Source organism: Lagenorhynchus albirostris, chromosome 16 (assembly GCF_949774975.1).
Source record: "Lagenorhynchus albirostris chromosome 16, mLagAlb1.1, whole genome shotgun sequence".
NCBI lineage: Eukaryota > Metazoa > Chordata > Mammalia > Artiodactyla > Delphinidae > Lagenorhynchus > Lagenorhynchus albirostris.
This window is the reverse complement of record NC_083110.1, coordinates 34,169,924-34,189,456: the sequence shown is the minus strand read 5'-3', so window position 1 is coordinate 34,189,456 and position 19,533 is coordinate 34,169,924. Positions and strand designations below refer to the sequence as shown.

The following is a 19,533-nucleotide window of genomic DNA, read 5'->3' as shown; positions in this document are numbered from 1 at the left end:
TGAAGGAAAAATCAAGCACCCAATTTCAGGTTTTACCCTTAAACTCAAAGATAAAATTTTCTAAACAGTAAAGGACAACCCTGAAAATATATTATTGATATAGGCACTATAATATCAACTTTAAACCCTGTGACTATTATATAACCTCCCCCTCAGTGTCACTAAACCACCCAGTGTAGCTATCTCCAATAACTCAGACAGCTCCCAAGTCCTAGCCCATAACTGTCCAAGAAACATTTGACCAACAAACATTCTTTCCTTGTCTGTGCTACCACATATGCTACCTTAATAGGTTCACAAATGCAATTGCCAGATAAATATTCTCTTCATGGCCTCTTCCTTGAAATCCCAGATGACTTCCCTATTCATAATAAAGTCACAGCAAACTTGTGTCCAAATCAAACCCAAACTAAAGATCTCAACAAGGTGCCAGTCTTCTTGCTGACAAAAATTCCACTGATACTGGCAGAATTAGTGGGGCTGAACCCATAAAATCCAGAGTGATCCATCCAAAACTCTACCCAAATTTGTACAGTAGCTTCAAAAACCAGAAGCTAAAGGGAACTAAAACCAATAGTCTAAGTATATTAGAAGACCCCTTAAACCTTGTACCAATCCTTGTAACATTCCTATCCTGCCAATAAAAAAACTCAGCAGCAGTGGGTATAGTCATTCAGGACCTCAGACCTATAAAGAGAATAGTCATTCCCTCCTTCCCAGTAGTACCAAATCTAAATACTGTTTTATCTTTGGTGCCTCTGAAGGCTACATATTTTAGATCCAGGTTCTGCTTTCTTCCGTGTTCAATTAGCTCAAAATAATCAATACTTGTTTGCCTTCTCCTAGGAAAATCTATAATATATGTGAGATGTTATACCTCAGGAGTTCCCTCCTACTTTTCACAAGTCCCCAGCCAAGACCTCAGAAACTTTAAATTGCCTTGTGATTCTACTTTTACCTAATATATGGATAACTTTTTGTTGTGCTCTAAAGATGAGGCAGGCTCTAAGACCAATGCCATCTCTCTACTTCCTGGTTTAGCTAAGGTTTCCAAAGAGAAGTTGTTATAGTTCTGTCAAAGTAAAATGCATTAGATAATTTATTCCATGGAGGTAAATCCTTCATTCCTCACTACCAGCCCTTAAAACTTCACATTAAATCTCCTGGATCATAAAGTCTCATTATTTTTTCCCTTATAATCATTAATGGTTTATGTTTTTCTTCTGTGTTCTAAAATACTTTTCCACTTGATCTTCCAGGCCACTAATTCAGATTTCAACTATGCTTTCTGTCATCGATTGAACTGTTTTGTTGGGAAATCTTCTTTTATAATAAGCTCCAGAAAGTATTGTGCTGCAATTGAATCTAAGTGCTCTCATTATCATCTCTTTCGGCCACTCTAATCCCGGAAGTTCTGCTGTTTTCCCTGTTCCTCTTCCTGGGTACTGGCTGTGGTTTTTCTTTCTCAGTTGACTAGAACTCAGCACTGATTGCTAGAGTATCCCAAGTGACAGCAGAACCACAAGAAGATGCAACAGTCTCTACCCCTGTGGTAGAGTAGATACTGTTCTCAGCTCTACACTCTGTCCTTCAATAGACTTATACATCCAATGTCCTCTGCTGCAGAGATTCGCACTGTGAATAGAGTATACTTCCAAGTCGCACTGCTCTTAGGGTTGGCCATGTAACTTGCTTTGGCCAACAGAATGTGGGTAGAATACCAGTGTGCTGGTTCTAAGTGAAGACTTTAAGAGATACTATATGCATGCTTCTCCGCACCCTATTGTCCTTCTGCCATCTGCCATGAGCACAACCTGCTCCAAGGAGTCCTGGTTTCAAAATGAAGAAGCAAGGAGTAGACCTGAACTCAGTCCCACAGTCTGAGCTATCCCAGCTAATACAAAGATCCATGAATGAGAAAAATAAATGTTTATTTTGAAAGCCACTGAGATTCTAAGAGTGATTATTATACAGCATCCTGGCAGCAGGGGAAAAGAAAAAACAAGCAAAAAAACCCTGACCATAAGACAAAAGTGAACAGCAAGCAGGCTCCTTGTACCTCGATGAAGCACTAGAACAACGAACCACCCTCTCTGAAATATCCTTGCATTTTTCTAGCAACATGTATAAAAAGGACTTCACTACCCTTTTTAGTTCATCCCTGGCCCCTGGAAGGCCTAAGAAACCTGGCAAATGTTGACTAACAGGGAATCCACAGCTCTCTGAGATTCTTCTTCCAGGAGGATCCTCATTTCAACCCTTGCCCCAGAGGATTCCTAGGCTGGTCTCTGGTTCCTGACAAGTCTTTAAGACAGAAAATCCTTCAAATGCTATGGCAATGGGGGCAAGAGCACCCAGGCCCCTCTTGCACATGGATTATCTAAAGCCCCACTCCAGCAGTTACTGGGATCCAGAGACGAAGACAGACCAGATTTGAGAGTAAAAAGGATAGAATGATTCATTCAGGTCACCATTTTCCCAGAATTGATTTTTTAAAAGTATTTATTAACTTAATGGTTTTTGCTGCTGTTTTACAAGTCAAATGATATCTCTTTTTCTCTAAATTTATGTTTTCTTAAAATCAAAATGAGATAAAGGAATAAAAAATTGGATAAGACAAAGGGAAAAAAGGACAAATCCTATCTACCAGATACTTTAGGATATAGGTATACAATCTTATTGGATCATACAGAGTTATACGTAAGACCTACAAAGTCAGGTTTTAAACATTTAAATAATTTTGCAAAAGAACCTGTTTAACATCACTTATGATAAATTCTCAGCCTGAAAAGGCTACCACCATAGAGATAAGGAAGTCTGTAAATAACAAATACCAAATTGGATGTAGTCAAGTAGCTCAACTATATACTTCTGAAGGTTCAATATTGTCCCCCCTACCATTCTCAAGAGGTGCATCCTCAGGCAGATCCACATCAAGCATAAGGTCATCATCCTCAAGGTCACATGATTCAAGATTATTCAGAATATCCTGTAAACAAAAGCAGAAAAAATGCTATAACCTAGCTCAGTGTAATCATTATTTTCAAACATCACTATATGAGAATCTTATTTTACTCAATGTTTGTGTGGTTAAGAATAGATTTTAAAGATAAAATTTAAAAAAAAAATAGATTCAACTGGTTTACCTGGTTAAGCTATTTGTAACATCCTTTTCCTAGTCTTCTTCCCCACCAGTAATTTTTATTTGTATTTTTAAAAACTTACACAGTGCTCACTATCTGCAAGATATTGTTCTAAGCACTTCACAGATATCGATTTCTTCAGTCTTCACTATGATTTAGTGACTAGTATAATCTTCATATTATACATGATGAAACTAATGCACAGAAAATCTAAATCCCTGGCCAAAACAGAATGTGAACAACAGGAGGTCAATCTCCCGAGTCCACGCTTTTAACAACTTCCCTAATAACATGAATAATCAAAAATGGTAAACAATCTCACAGGATGTATTCATATTTGGTGTGGGAGGTGGTATTTTATTATCTCTAGGGATCTGACTACTTACGTAAATTAATGAAGTGAGTCTTTAATGATGTCATTATTACATTTCCTTTCCTGAGCCAAACACCGATGCTACTACTACTTTTAGCACCACTACTGCTTCCTTGGTTTATCTTAATTTGTTCTTTCTCTACAGTAGGACTGGACTACTCAAATTGGTTACAAGCAGTCCCTCCTGGGTTCTATTTGCAATCTTGTTAGCTATTATCTATCCTTAGAAAAGTACTGTTTTCCTTTAGAAGACTCTTATTCTGAAGTCTAAATAACTAAATAAACAAAAACTAAGTTTAAGGTAATGAACTCAGTTTGACCTATAGCCCACTAGTGAATCCCTCCAGTCCAAAAACTGATCTAATACTGCAAGATCTTGCCTTAGTATATACAAGTAAAAAGATCACAAATTCACAAATCTTTAAATGGGACTGAGAGATTATGACCTTGAAAAACACTCACAGAAGGGGAATATCTACTTGATTAAAGATAATATGAATAAAATTAGAAGTGTTTCCTGTATTGGATATTCCACACAAATCTTTTCAATTTTGTGTTGGGCCTTCCTTCCAGGATCCACTGAGAACTAAGAGTAATTGGAATAATTGTTATTATTTAAAATGAACAAAAAAGCTGCATAATTATTTAACCTTGGCATAAGAAAAAGTTATTTCACAGAACCTCTTTCCATTATGAAATATTTGCTGTTCTTAAAACAGTCTTCCTAAAAAAATCAAGGAAAAAAATGAATATGGAAAAAAAAAACTGCCAAAGGCCATAATGGACAATTCACAAAATAAATAGAAAATAAACGGCCAATAAATACAATGTAGGAAAGAATGCTACCACACCAATATGGATTTATCATGATTTAGAGGAATCTAGTATCCATACAAACCATCTGGAGGCCAATTTGTTAAAATTTAGCTAAAACCTTTTTGAAAAAGGCAAAGTCTTCCCTCCTAATAATTTATCCCTTAGAAACAGACAAATGCAAAAAATATATGTATAAGTGTGGCTATTGTAGCATTGGCCAGAATGGCAAAACAAGTAGAAATGAGCTAAATGTCCAACAACAGAAAAATGGTTAAACAGGAAGTACGATATAGTCATACAACAGAATATGATGTTGTTCTTTAAAAAAGGTAATAAAAATATATTTACAGACATAGAAAGATGTTAATTGGGGAAAAATACGGACTAGTTTGTTTCCAATCTTTTGCTCTTACAAATAATGTTTCAACAAATCCCTATATGTCAACATTAAATTGAAATAAATGAATCTGTATATCAGGTTGATGGTATAACACTCAGAGAGAAACTATTTCAAGTGGGGGAAAAAAATCCTCAAACTATTTTCAGTAATCACATTACAGATGGTAATAATGGTGTTGTTATTCTGAGACTTGTGTATATTGGTATTTGCTGAAAAATGGATTCTCATCTCAGGAAAAAGAAAATAAAGATGTAAAAAACAATGAAATTAAGTAAAAATTCTATGCTATGTTCCTGAGTATAAGTGGGAAGTATCAGTATGAACACAAGATGTTTTTCATCTTAAAATAAAAGATACATTTCTTCCACTGAAAAGGCCTACATGTTAACTGGAAAAAAAAAATCATGTCTCTAAAACAGCATATACAGAATTATCCATTTTATTAAAAAAATTGTATAATATGCATTGGAAAAAACTTAGAAGAAAACCAAAACACAGGTTAACTATTTTAGGATTCTGAGATTTTTCTTTTTCTTCTTTTTTTTTTTTTGATTAGAGTACCTGTATTTTCTCATTTTCTGCAATAAGTATTATAACTTATATAATTTTACTCCTAAAATCATATCTTCAATTAAAAACGTTTGGCTATTTGTATGAATATGTGTGAAACAAGATGATGTTGGGCACCCCAGGCCAAATCTGACAACTAAAGACACAGCAAAGAATCAAAGGCAATAGAACCTCATTTTCTAAGTCCAAAGTAGGGCTTGCTGAGAAGCACCAGTCAGCAAAAGGAGCACTGTCACCACTGCCAAAAAGGTGTTCAACTTTTAATAACTAATTAAACTCTACATATGTTTTGTAGGGTTTTCTGTAGGTTTCATTTTATAACAAAGATTTAAAAACATAGTCTTAGGGAATGGGAATGAGCTTGTTCTAATGAATTCAAAAGTGGTCAAAAAATTGTATCACTTTGAGAAGTTACTAAGGCTCAATGGAAAAGTAAGGGGGACACAGTTAGCAATAGTTACAGAAAGGGAAAACCATCCACATTTATGCTTCAAGTTAACACTCATCAATAAATCATTATATATGATATTTCAGAAATTTATCTAGACACATGGAAAGATGCTCTGTAAAATGGTGGGTGGGGAAGCAATTATATATGTACAATATGACTTCATCTTTAATGCTGTAAAATACATTTAAATGTCTGAATGGTGATAAACCAAAGAATTGTTATTATTTTCCACTATGTGAGACAACATGCGCTTATGTTCTTTGTATTCCTTTTGATTTTGACTTGCTACACTTTTTTTGATTTTGTAATAAGAACATACTGCTTTTATAATAAGCAAAACTTCACACTTAAAACAGTGAACCTCCCTTAGCAACAGCAGGGAAGTTCAAACCACACAAGTCTAGCCTGCATGTGGGAATCCTCAACCCAGCCCATCCCCTAACCACAATAATAACCAGAGCCACCTGCCTCTCCCCTCTTCACTCGAGCCATTCTGGACTAGTTTGGGTGTCTGTCCTGGTGTTCCCAGAAAGTCTCACTATGTGAATAATAAATGTTTTCACATTTTCTTGCTACGTGTGTGGCACCATCTTTCTCGACACTGAACAAATCTGGGGGGAGGGCAGTTGATCCTGCCTCCATGTGGCAACCACAAGACACACCATCAAAAATTCAACACATATGAAAACCAATATATGCAAGGCATAATTCTGGGTACATGATATATTCATGTAAAAAGACAATCCCTATCTTGAGAGTTTGCTAAACTACTCAATGATATTGCTGCCCTGGCATCCATTTTGTGTGACCAAGAAGTCTGCAGGGGCCTGCCCTAGATAACAGTTCCAGAGTCATAAGCAAATGTAAATTCCTAACAGGACTTCTCCAGCAGCCCTTGTGAGCAACAGTCTCCCCTGCCCCCCAGGGACTGCCCCTTGTGAAACCTTAGATAAGACCGCTGCTGAGCTTACCAAAACCCTGCACTTCTTGGTTTGAACTGCCCCATCAAGCCTTAGCCCAAGAACCTAAAAGCACTCCAGCCATGGACCCTAATAATAAAAGCATGTGCCCCAGGTTCCTGCCACTCTGTTTGCCCTTGTATGGCTCCTCGAGGCATGCCACGTTTTCCCATATGGCCCCTTCAGGCATGCCATGTACTTCCTCCAGGACCTGAGAGTAATAAACTTCTCTATTTCTATTTCCCTTGTGGTCTTTTGTTGAATTGGGGCTCACCAAACAACACCTTGGGGCTCTACTTAACAAATGTTAATTTAACAAAGTCACAACAACCCTCCAAATTTACTTGTCTCCCCTCAAACAGAAAATTCCTTCACAGTATGGTATTCCCAGGTGCCATGAGGGTATATCACGTGGATATATAACTTGGCAAATCAGAGCCAATCTAAAACAAATTCAATTGCAACAAAAAGAATAAAATACTTAAGAATAAACCTACCTAAAGGGACAAAAGACCTGTATGCAAAAAACTGTAAGATACTGATAAAAGAAATTAAAGATGATACAAATAGATAGAGAGATATACCATGTTCTTGAATTGGAAGAATCAACATTGTGAAAATGACTATACTACCCAAAGCAATCTACAGATTCAGTGCAATCCCTATCACACTACCAATGGCATTTTTCATAGAACTAGAACAAAAAATTTCACAATTTGTATGGAAACACAAAAGACCCCAACTACCCAAAGCAATCTTGAGAAAGAAAAACGGAGCTGGAGGAATCAGGCTCCCAGTCTTCAGACTATATTACAAAGCTAAAGTAAGCAAGACAGTATGGTACTGGCACAAAAACAGAAAGATAGATCAATGGAACAGGACAGAAAGACCAGAGATAAACCCACACACATATGGTCACCTTATTTTTGACAAAGGAGGCAAGAATATACAATGGAGAAAAGACAGTCTCTTCAATAAGTGGTGCTGGGAAAACTGGACAGCTACATGTAAAAGAATGAAATTAGAACACTCCCTAACACCATACACAAAAATAAATTCAAAATGGATTAAAGACCTAAATGTAATGCCAGACACTATAAAACTCTTAGAGGAAAACATTGGCAGAACACTCCATGACATAAATCACAAGATCCTTTTTAACCCACCTCCTAGAGAAATGGAAATAAAAACAAAAATAAACAAATGGGACCTAATGAAACTTAAAAGCTTTTGCACAGCAAAGGAAAACATAAACAAGACCAAAAGACAACCCTCAGAATGGGAAAAAATATTTGCAAATGAAGCAACTGACAAAGGATTAATCTCCAAAATTTACAAGCAGCTCATGCGGCTCAATACCAAAAAAACAAACAACCCAATCCAAAAATGGGCAGAAGACCTAAATAAACATTTCTCCAAAGAAGATATACAGATTGCCAACAAACATATGAAAGGATGCTCAACATCACTAATCATTAGAGAAATGCAAATCAAAACTACAATGAGGTATCACCTCACACCAGTCAGAATGGCCATCATCAAAAAATCTGCAAACAATAAATGCTAGAGAGGGTGTAGAGAAAAAAGAACCCTCTTGCACTATTGGTGGGAATGTAAATTGATACAGCCACTATGGAGAACAGTATGGAGGTTCCTTAAAAAACTACAAATAGAACTACCATATGACCCAGCAATCCCACTACTGGGCATATACCCTGAGAAAACCATAATTCAAAAAGAGTCATGCACCACAATGTTCACTGCAGCTCTATTTACAATAGCCAGGACATGGAAGCAACCTAAGTGTCCATTGATAGATGAATGGATAAAGAAGATGTGACACATATATCCAATGGAATATTACTCAGCCATAAAGAGAAATGAAATTGAGTTATTTGTAGTGAGGTGGATGGACCTAGAGACTGTCATACAGAGTGAAGTAAGTCAGAAACAGAACAACAAATACCGTATGCTAACACGTATATATGGAATCTAAGAAAAAAAAGGTCATGAAGAACCTAGGGGCAAGACGGGAATAAAGACACAGACCTACTAGAGCACGGACTTAAGGATATGGGGAGGGGGAAGGGTAAGCTGTGATAAAGTGAGAGAGTGGCATGGACATATATACACTACCAAACGTAGGGTAGATAGCTAGTGGGAAGCAGCCACATTGCACAGGGAGATAAGCTCCTTGCTTTGTGACCACCTAGAGGGGTGGGATAGGGAGGGTGGGAGGGAGACGCAAGAGGGAGGAGATATGGGGATATATGTATAGGTATAGCTGATTCACTTTGTTATAAAGCAGAAACCAACACACCATTGTAAAGCAATTATACTCCAATAAAGATGTTCAAAAAATTTAACAATTTAAAAATTTTTTAAATAAAATTGTTTTAAATAAATCAAAGTCAAGTCAAGACAACCTAAGAAACAACAAATTCAGCCTCTAGAACGTGGAAGAGGAGACTATATTCTGCATAAACAGTATGGTAAGGGCAAGGAAGCAAAAAGCATAATCTATTCCAAACGTTGGCAGAAACTTTTTTAAAAGGTAAAAAGTATTTTAGATTTTGCAAGTCTACAGAGAAAATCAAGTATATTATGTAGGTACTTATATAATCATTTAAAGTGTAACCTCTGGAAGTGTAAAAAACATTCTTAGTTTTCAGGCTGTGAAAAAAACAGGTGGTTGGTCAAATTTTGCTTACAGGACATAGTATGCTGATCTGCTCTATTCAAATAACTTCAAGTAGCTCATTAACACTTGTTATGGACTGAATGTTTGTGTGTGCATCCCTCCAAAATTCATATGTTGAAGCTCTAACCCTCAATATGAGGATATTTGGAAATATGGCCTTTGGGAGATAATTAGGTTTAGACAAGGTCATGATGGTGGGGACCCGATCATGGGATTAGTGTCCTTAGAGGAAGCAAAAGAGACCAGAGCACACAATCTCTCTCCCCACCATGTGAGGATTCTGTTAAAAGGTGAAGAGGGCCTTCACTAGGAACTGAATCTGCCAACACCTTGATCTAAGACTTCCAGACTCCAAAACCGTAAAAAATAAATGTCTCTGTTCAAGCCACACAGTCTACAGTATGTTGTTACGGTAGCTAGAACTAAGACAACACTCAAACAGAGTGTAAGGGGAAGGGACAGAAATATATCTACATCATGAAAAACTATTTCAGCCATGTTAAGGAGTTTGGACTGTATCTCAATGACAGGGATATGACTGTTGAGTTTTAAGAAGTGACAAATTGAGATCTGCATTAAAGAAACATTATTCTGGTTACAGTGTAGACAATGGATTTAAATGGGGAAAAAAAAGCAGTTTTGTAGCTACTGCAGAATCCACGTGGCATATGACAGCAGCCTGATATTAATTAGTGTCAGTGACAATGAAAGAATAGCAATTATAAGACACACTGAGGAGTTAGGATCTAAAGAACCAAAGTTAACTAAGAAGTAAAGAAAGAGCCATGAATGACTCCTTGGTTCCTGGATTTAGAAACAGGTGGGTGATTCCCATTCACTGAAATAAAGTACTAAAAAAGGATGACCAGATGTGATAGGAGATTAAAAAATTAATAAATAATATTAGAACCTGACAGTTTTGACATGCCTGCTGCATCTTCAAGAAGACATGTCCACCAGACAACTAAATATACAGGGGAGTGGAGTTGAGGTGTGGGAGTCACTACCACATAGATGACAACTGAAAGTTGTTGAATAATGGGTTTGACAAGAGACACAATGCTGACTGAGAAGACTGGATTCTAATATCTGTCTTAGACAGTTTTTCCCACATTCCCATAGAAGGTCTCTGTTTCTCCAATATCAGATTTTGAGAAGAGTAGTATCAGAGATATTATTAGACCTTTCAGAAAGGATTCAGGCAAAGAGATAAGAAAAGAAATTATTATAATTTTTCTTCACTAGTATAGAAATCTGTCATTTGTACAGTCTAGGAAATGCATTATTATAGGAAGAAAGGAAGCCATATAAGCATGGAGACTGCTTAACATGGCAAAGTGTTTCTCTTCCATGTTTGTGATGGTGGCAGGCTCTTCCTCTCACTGGCAAGCCTGCATTTGTTGGGAGCCAACATCCACATATACCTGGGAGACGATCTAGCACAGCCATTAGCTGGGAGTATGACAATGAAAACATAAATCTGTATACTGTCTGGCTTCCAGAGGCTTCCCACAAATCTCATTGGAATTAAAACCCTCACTAAACGCATATGAGCAGAAGTGCCACAGAACTTCCTTGGTCTCTGAGAATGCTTTTCCATTCAAAAAGAGTGAACTATGAGATGGTGGGCCAGTGCTTCCTTAACGAGTTTCTCCTTCAGTAATACACTGAAGAAAGCCTAAATGTTTCTGGCAAATAAAGGACTTCATCACAAGTTTGTATTCATCACCATGCAGTAAAATTAATTTTTTCGTTTGGCAGTTTATGAGTTTTAAAACACATGTAAGTTTGTGTAATCACCAATATAATCAGGACACATAATTTCTTCACCCAAAGAAACTTCCTTGTACTATCCAGTTTTAATTACACCCGCTCCCACCCATCACCCCTAGCAGACAATGATCTGTTCTCCATCACTACAGTTGTGTTTTTTAAGAATGTCATAACTGCAATCATACACTACGTAACCTTTTGGGACTGGCTTATTTCACTCGGCAGAATGCCTTTATGAGTAATCTAAATCATTGAATATATCAGTAACTCATTACTTTTTACTAGTGAATAGCATTCCACTAAATGGATGTAACAGTTTGTGCGTCCATTTACTCACTGAAGTAAACTGGTTTTTCCAGTTTTTAGTTATTATAAATAAAGCTACTACGAACATTCATGTACAGGTTTTTGTGTGAATATAGGATTTCATTTCTCTAGAGTAAATACCCAAGTGAGTAGGACTGTTCGGTGATATAGTGAGTTTATGTTTAACTTCATAAGAAACTGCTAAACCATTTCCCAGAATTGCTGTAACAATTTGCATTCCAATTATCATTGAGACCAGCCCTTCCCATATGCCCCTCCCCAGCTTGACTGCAGACTTTAAAGTAGACCTTGTTCCCAGTGTGGGACTCTGCTACCTGGTTCCAAAGGGCACAGTGGCAAACTTATTCATGAAATACCGTGTTTGTCCGCTCTAACCTGTCTGGGGTTACATGAATAACTAACACAAAGTGCTTTTCTTTGTTTTGCCCAACTTGGAATTCACTCAGGCAGAAAAGCTGTGGGCACTGCTCAAAAACCACTGTAAGTCAAACAATCCACAATCACCCTGGGGCAAAAGATTATAGTTGATATAATAGAATACTAAAAGACTGAGAAAAAAGGCTGGGGAGAGAATTTCTTTGGGAAATTAGGTAATTCAAAAGTGCCATGTATGTTGGAAATTTAGAAAGCCACAAAAATGCCCAGGGCAGAATGTATTCTCAGTAAAGACCTAAGAAAGCCCAAAGCTTTCACCTCTGGCTGATCTCTAGGCCCAGAAAAAGTAGCAAGTGAAGGCTAAGGTAGAACTGTAAATGGTCAGCCTAAAGATTGAAGGAGTGGGCCAACACAGAGCCAATATGCAGACAGAGACACTGAATGGGTTTTTTTTTTAAATTTTGACTGTAAGATCTTTTAATTCTCCTTCCTTTTAATTCTTTGTTCTTTCTCTGCCTCCTTCTCTTCTTCTTTCCCTTATTCCCTTCCTCTCTCCCTCTTTTTTGCTTTTCTTTCTTTCTTTCTTTCTTTCTTTTTTTTTTTTTGCTGTACGCAGGCCTCTCACTGTTGTGAGCTCTCCCGTTGCGGAGCACAGGTTCTGGACGCGCAAGCTCAGCGGCCATGGCTCACAGGCCCAGCTGCTCCGCGGCATGTGGGATCTTCCCTGACCAGGGCACGAAGCTGCATCGGCAGGCAGACTCTCAACCACTGCGCCACCAGGGAAGCCCTCTTTTCTTTCTTTTTATTTGCCATCTGGCACTCAAGGAAACCTCTGCATAAAACACTAAATAAACACAAGCTAAAATAACACACACTTCATAGACCACACATGAAAAGAGAGGCTTTGGAAAAATAGTTTAGAAAATTCACTAAAAAAAAAAAAAAAGGGGGCACTTCCCTGGTAGTCCAGTGGGTAAGACTCCATGCTCCCAATGCAGGGGGCCTGCATTCAATCCCTGGTTGGAGAACAAATCCCATATGCATGCTGCAACTAAGAGTTCACATTCCGCAACTAAGAAGCCCACATGCCGCAACTAAGAGTCCGCATACCACAACAAAGATCCTGCATGCTGCAACTAAGACCCAGCACAACTAAAAATAAATAAATAAATAAATAATAAATTTTTTTTTAAAAAACAGCTATAGCCTAAAAAAGTAACAAAAACAAACCCTAAGAAAGATGAAGGATATGATTTCCAGTGTTGCTATATTAAAATATTTAAAATGACTAGTTTTCAACAAAACCTTAGGGACCTGCAAAGAAAGTATCATCCAGTCACAGGAAAAAAAACAAAAATTAACAGAAATGATCCCTGAGGAAGCCCAAGCACTGAACTTAATAGACAAAGGCTTTAAATCAACTATCTTAAATATGCTCAAACCTCAGGCAAAGTATATTTAACCAAGTACAGAATATCAGTGAAGATATAAAACATAAAGGAATGAAAAGTAAAAATTCTGGAGGTGAAAGTATAACAATTTAAGAGAAAAACTCCTAAATACATAAAACAAGTATTAACAAACACAAAAGGAGAAATTGACAGTAACACAGTAAGAGGAGAAGACTTTAAAACCCCACTTGCATCAACAGACAGATCATCCAGACAGAAAATCAATAAGGAAACACTGGCCTTAAAGAACGTGTTAGACTCATTAAACTTAATAGCTATCTACTGGACATTCCATCCAAAAGAGCAAAATACACATTTTTTTCAAGTGCACATAACACATTCTCCAGGATAGATCACATACTAGGCCACAAAACTAGTCTCAAATTTAAGAAAACTGAAATCACATCAAGCATTTTTCCTACCACAACACTATGACAACTAAAAATCAACTACAAGAAAAAAAACTGAAAAAGACACAAACACGTGGAAGCTAAAGAATATGCTACTAAACAAACACTGGATCACAGAAGAAATCAAAGAAGAAAGAAAGAAAAAAAAAAAAACTGGAGACAAATGAAAATGGAAACACAATGCTCCAAAACCTATGGAATGCAGCAAAAGCAGTTCTAGGAAGGAAATTTATAGCAATACAAGAAAACATCCTCAACAAAATACTAGCAAACCAAATTCAACAATACATTACAGGGATCATACACCTTGATCAAGTGGGATTTATCCCAGGGATGCAAAGATGGTTCAATATCTGCAAATCAATCAGTGTGATACAACACGTTAACAAATTGAAGAATAAAAACCATATGGTCATCTCAATAGATACAGCAAAAGCTTTTGAGAAAATTCAACATCCATTTATGATAAAAACTCTCCAGAAAGTGGGTATAGAAAGAATATAATAAAGGCCATATAGGATAAGCCTAAAGCTTATATCATACTCAGTAGTGAAAAGTTGATAGCATTTCTTCTAAGATCAGGAACAAGACAAAGATGCCCACTCTTGCCACTTCTATTCAACATAGTATTAGAAGTCCTAGACACAGCAATCAGACAAGAAAAAGAAATAATAAATGGAAAGTAAGAACTAAAACTGTCACTGTTTGGAGATGACATGATACTATATATAGAAAATTCTAAGGACACCACCAAAAAACAGAATAAGTGAATTCACTGAAGTGTCAGGAAATAAAATTAATATACAGAAATCTGCTGCATTTCTATACACTAACAACAAACTATCAGAAAGAGAAATTAAGAAAATCCCATTTACAACTGCATCAAAAAGAATAAAATACATAGGAATAAGACTTTTACTCTGAAAACCGTAAGACAATGATGAAAGAAATTGAAGATGACACAAACGAATGGAAAGATATATGTCCTCACGGACTGGAAGAATATTGTTAAAAAAAATCATACTACCCAAGGCAATCTACAGATTGAATGCAACTTCTATGAAAATACCAATGGCGTTTTTCATAGAACTAGAAGAAATAATTCTACTAATCTTTTGTGGAAACACAAAAGACCCTGAATCTTCATGACTTTGCATTTGGCAATAAATTCTTTGGTATGACATCAAAAGCAGAAGTAATAAAAAGAAAAAATTAAATTGGATTCATCAAAATTAAAAACTTTTGTGCATCAAAGGACATTATCAACAAAGTGAAAAGACAACCTACAGAATGAAAGAAAATATTTGCAAATCATATCTAATAAGACTCTAGTATCCAAGATACATAAAACCACAAAAAATCCAATTTTTTAAGTGGGCAAAGGACTTACATAGACTTTATCTGAAGAAGATATACAAATATCCAACAAGCACATGAAAAGATGCTCAACATTATTATTCATTTGGGAAATGTAAATCAAAACCACAATGGAATATCACTTAATATCCAGTAGGTTGACTATTAAAAAAAAAAAAGACAGTAAATAAGTGTCATCAAGTATGTAGAAAAACTGGAAGACTTATACATTGCTGTATAAGACTTACACATTTTACATTGGGAATGTAAAATGATTCAGCTGCAATTAAAAACAAAACAAAAACGGTTCAGCAGCTCTTCAAAAAGTTAAACACAGAATTACTACATAATCCAGCAATTTCACTCCAAGGTATATACACCTCAAAAATTTAAAGCAGGTACTCAAACAAACACATGTACATGCATGTTCAGAGCAGCACTATCCACAACAGCAAAAAGGTAGAAACTGCCCATATGTCCTATGTCCATTAATGGATGAATGGAATGTACATATGATGGACTATTATTCAGCTTTAAAAAGGAATGGACTCCTGATACATGCTACAAAAATGTGGAAGAACCACAAAAACACTATGCTAAGTAAAAGATCTGGGCACAAAAGGTCACATGTTGTATAATTCCACATATGAAATATCCAAAATAGGTAAATTCATACAGACAGAGAGCAGATTGATGGTTTCCAGAGGCTGGGGAGGGGTGAATGGGGAGTAACTACTTAAGTGAGTACAATCTTTACTTATGGGTGATGAAATGTTTTGGAACTAGACAGAGGTACTGGTTGCACAGTACTGCAAATATACAAAATGCCACTGAAATGTTCGCTTTAAAATGGTTAATTTTATGTTGAATGAAATTTCACTCAAGAATAAAAAAGAGCTTTTGAAAATTAAAAAATATTGCTCAAATTTCTAAGAAAATTACTTGTACATTTAACCTTTGATCCAATATCACCATTCTATATATCTATCCCCAAAATGCAAAAAGACAAGGCTATTTATTAAAGAACTAGTTGTAATAGCAAAAGCATAATATATATGTTTAGAAGCTGAGGGGTGGTAAATATATTCATATTTGCTTACTTTTTCTAAAAAAAATGAAGTAATAAAAATTTAATTTAAAACTTTTAAACAAATATCTGTATTTTCATACTCCTTCTCCTACCTTAGCCTCTATAATATGCTATTCTTATGTAATATGAATGTTATTTGGGTGTTTGTGTTGTTTCCAATATTCTACTATTGCAAATAATGCTTAAACGAATCCCTAAAAATCAAAAGTAAAATAATATACACAAACCTGTGTATCAAGTTCATGGAATAACCATTCAGAGAGAAACTATTACAAATAGAAAAAAAGAAAGAAAGAAAGAAAAAAATCCTCAAGCTGTTTTCAATAATTATATTGTTGGTGGTGGAATTATTGGGTTGGCCAAAAAGTTTGTTCGGGTTTTTCCATAACATCTTACAGAAAATTACAATATTATTCTCAGACCTTCATAGGACAATAATCCCATCAACTTTGCATTCCTAACAGTAGCCTCTATTAAAATTTCACCAAACAGTTTTTCTTCACAATACTAGATAGGGCATAATATCCTTTTCCGTAAAACATTCAGCTAAGAAGACCAACTACTTCACATAAAGCCTGTTTAAACTTTCACTTGAACTTTCATCTTAATCCCATCAACCAATGCATTACTATTTTCTCTCAGTCTAAAGTGGCCCCAGTTAAGACATGTTCGTCAACATGTTTTGATACCAAAGTACATGGGGGTCTGTGTCAAGGAGTCCCAGAAAGGTCTCTTCTACACCTGGTGACCATTTTACCCACTCACATACATAAGGCCTTAGGTCCCCAGAGGGGAAGAATTAAGAGAGCCAAGGGACCCTATCCCTTCTGTCAATCTTCACTTTCACTAATCTACCAGAACATTGTCCCAGGTGATTCCAAGTCAGGTTTCTCAATTTTACCTTTGCCTTTAACCTTTTAAAATTCCTCCAAACTGGGATAAATACAGTGGTATTGTTCAGGCCCCTTTAAAGTTGTAGAACCAGCATTAGCTCCCATTGGTACACTCAATCTTCAACACTGCTGCATTAACACCTTTGTCTTAACCTCATCAATGTCCAATATATTCACTATATTTCTCATAAACATCGACCCCTGATGGGACGAATCCCTTAGCTCTCTCCCCTTCTGTTTTCCTCTTTTCTTGTTAATGACTTTTTTTTTCATCTTTAACATCGATAAGGGAAACTGAGACAACAAATCTAATAACGTTTCTCAGCTGCTTGGTTTTACAACAGTATTGTTTCATGAGGTGCCCATGTAAAAGGGGCCCTCTTAATCACAAGAGTTACCATGACCTGGTTATAGGGCATATTCAGTAGATAAATAACCTTCACATGAAAAGCATCAAGTCAATCCAGCATGGCTTGCTATGAAGTGCACAGACTCTTCATCTGTGGTGTTCCACTTGGCATTTATAGAAGAAATACAGTCTCTCTTCTCAGATAAACAGACTTTACAGCAAGTTTTATCCAGTCCACCAGGCTACCCACTCCCTCAGGTAACCTACTATGGACAGCCATCTGTGATTGTTCTACAGTGAGCTGTGGGTCCTATGTCAACCCAACATTCTCTTCCACTCTGTAGCATTCAAAACCAAAGATACTACCCCTAAATTAGTCACTCTCGCAATCCATTTTACTAAAAGTTCTTCAGGAAGTTGACACAGATCCACAAAATAAGACTACTCCTTGGCACTGTAACCCCTGGTTTCAGTAGTTTCTTGGGTTTTCCTTCTCCCTAACTGGACCACCTTCCTGGTAACCAGAGTTCATAACAGTACTGCCTTTTGTCCTAGAATAATCTCTCTCATTAGGGGTGGCTTTAAAGCTATTGGTGGTAGATCAGACTGACTGAAATCTAAGCTTGGCCCAGCATCAGGATCAGCCCCAGCACTCTATATTACTTTCACTTTAGCTATTACAAGTAACAATAGCCAACACATTAGATATTTAGTTTGCTTCTTATTATTCTGCATTTCCTTCTGTAACCAGTGAGCCACCTCATTGGGGATTGTGTCTCCCACCGTTTCTAAATTCTATTCCACAACTTTTGCCTTTAGTAATGGATCATAGCACAGCTGCAGTTTCATATCATGAGCAACTAGATAGCCATCCAAGAATCAAAATTTCTTCATCCCCAGTCCTTTCATCCTTTCTCTTCCCACAAGCTACAGTGAGGCAGGGTTATCTAGCATATTCCACTTTTTCTGACACCAACTACAAGGACTTTTGACACTAATTATCCAGAGTTAGGACAAACTTCACAGGTTAAGGGCACAGTCTTCCACAAGACTGACATTAATTCAGACATCACTGGCCAAAAAAGCTCAGGGGTTCCCAGGCCCTGTATGTCCTACTAACTGCCTACAAATGCAGAGGTTCCCGTGACTCCCTCAGGTTATTCACTAGAACAACTCACAGAACTCAGGAAAGCAATATACTTCATGATAAGTTGTATTATAGCCAAAATGGTATAAATCAGGACAAACCAAAAGAAGAGACACACAGGGCAAAGCTTAGGATGGTCACAAACGCAAAGCTTCTGTGTTCTCTCTCCATGGAGTCAGAACAGGTCACCTCCTTGGCACACGGATCAGCAACGTATGCAGAGAGTATGGTTAATTAGGGATGTTCACCTGAGATTCAGTGTCCAGAGTTTTTATTGTAGTTTCATTACAAAAGCATGCATGGTTGAATCATTGGCCACATGACTGAACTCAATGTCCAGCCCACTCCCCCTGCTCCCCAGAGATCAGACTAATAGCAGAGGGCTCAACACCCCAACCCTCTAATCACATGTTTGGTTTTTCTTGCATGGCCTACCCTGACCTTGAGCCGCCCTGTTAGCATAAATTAGGGCCCACAGTGAACAAAAACACTTCTATCACTTGGGAAATTCCAAAGATGTAGAGGCTCCCACGCAGAAACTAGGAACAAAAGCCAGCTGGATTCTTCATTAGACAACACAAGACTTACTATAAGACATAACAAGACAGTAATCAAGACAGAATGTGACTGGCAAAAGAACAGACATGTAGATCAACAAAAAAGAACAGAGAGCTCAAAAGTAGACCCACACAAATACACTCAACTCATTCTGACAAAAGAGCAACAGCAATTTAATGCAGAAAGGATAGTCTTCTCAACAAATAGTGCTGGAATTCTTAGACAAAAGTTTATGCAAAAAAATTAACTCAAACATAGGTGTTACACAAAAATTAACTCAATATGGATCACAGACCAAAATGTAAAATACAATACTATAAAACTTCTTGAAGTAGAAAAACAAAGTAGAAAAACTACATGACCTTGATCTGTGAAAGAAAAAATTAAGTTG

The 19,533-nt window shown here is 36.8% G+C and overlaps 1 protein-coding gene across 5 annotated transcripts in view; it reads right to left on the bottom strand.

The window, feature by feature from the left end:
• CCSER2 (coiled-coil serine rich protein 2) overlaps positions 1-19,533 on the bottom strand; it is a 154,863-nt gene that overhangs the window by 85,352 nt on the left and 49,978 nt on the right. For all 5 annotated transcript variants that reach the window (XM_060125865.1, XM_060125864.1, XM_060125868.1 and 2 more), the window contains one exon: positions 2,899-2,989. In XM_060125865.1, coding sequence (XP_059981848.1) covers positions 2,899-2,989 — 91 coding nt within the window. The remainder of the gene's footprint in view (positions 1-2,898; positions 2,990-19,533) is intronic.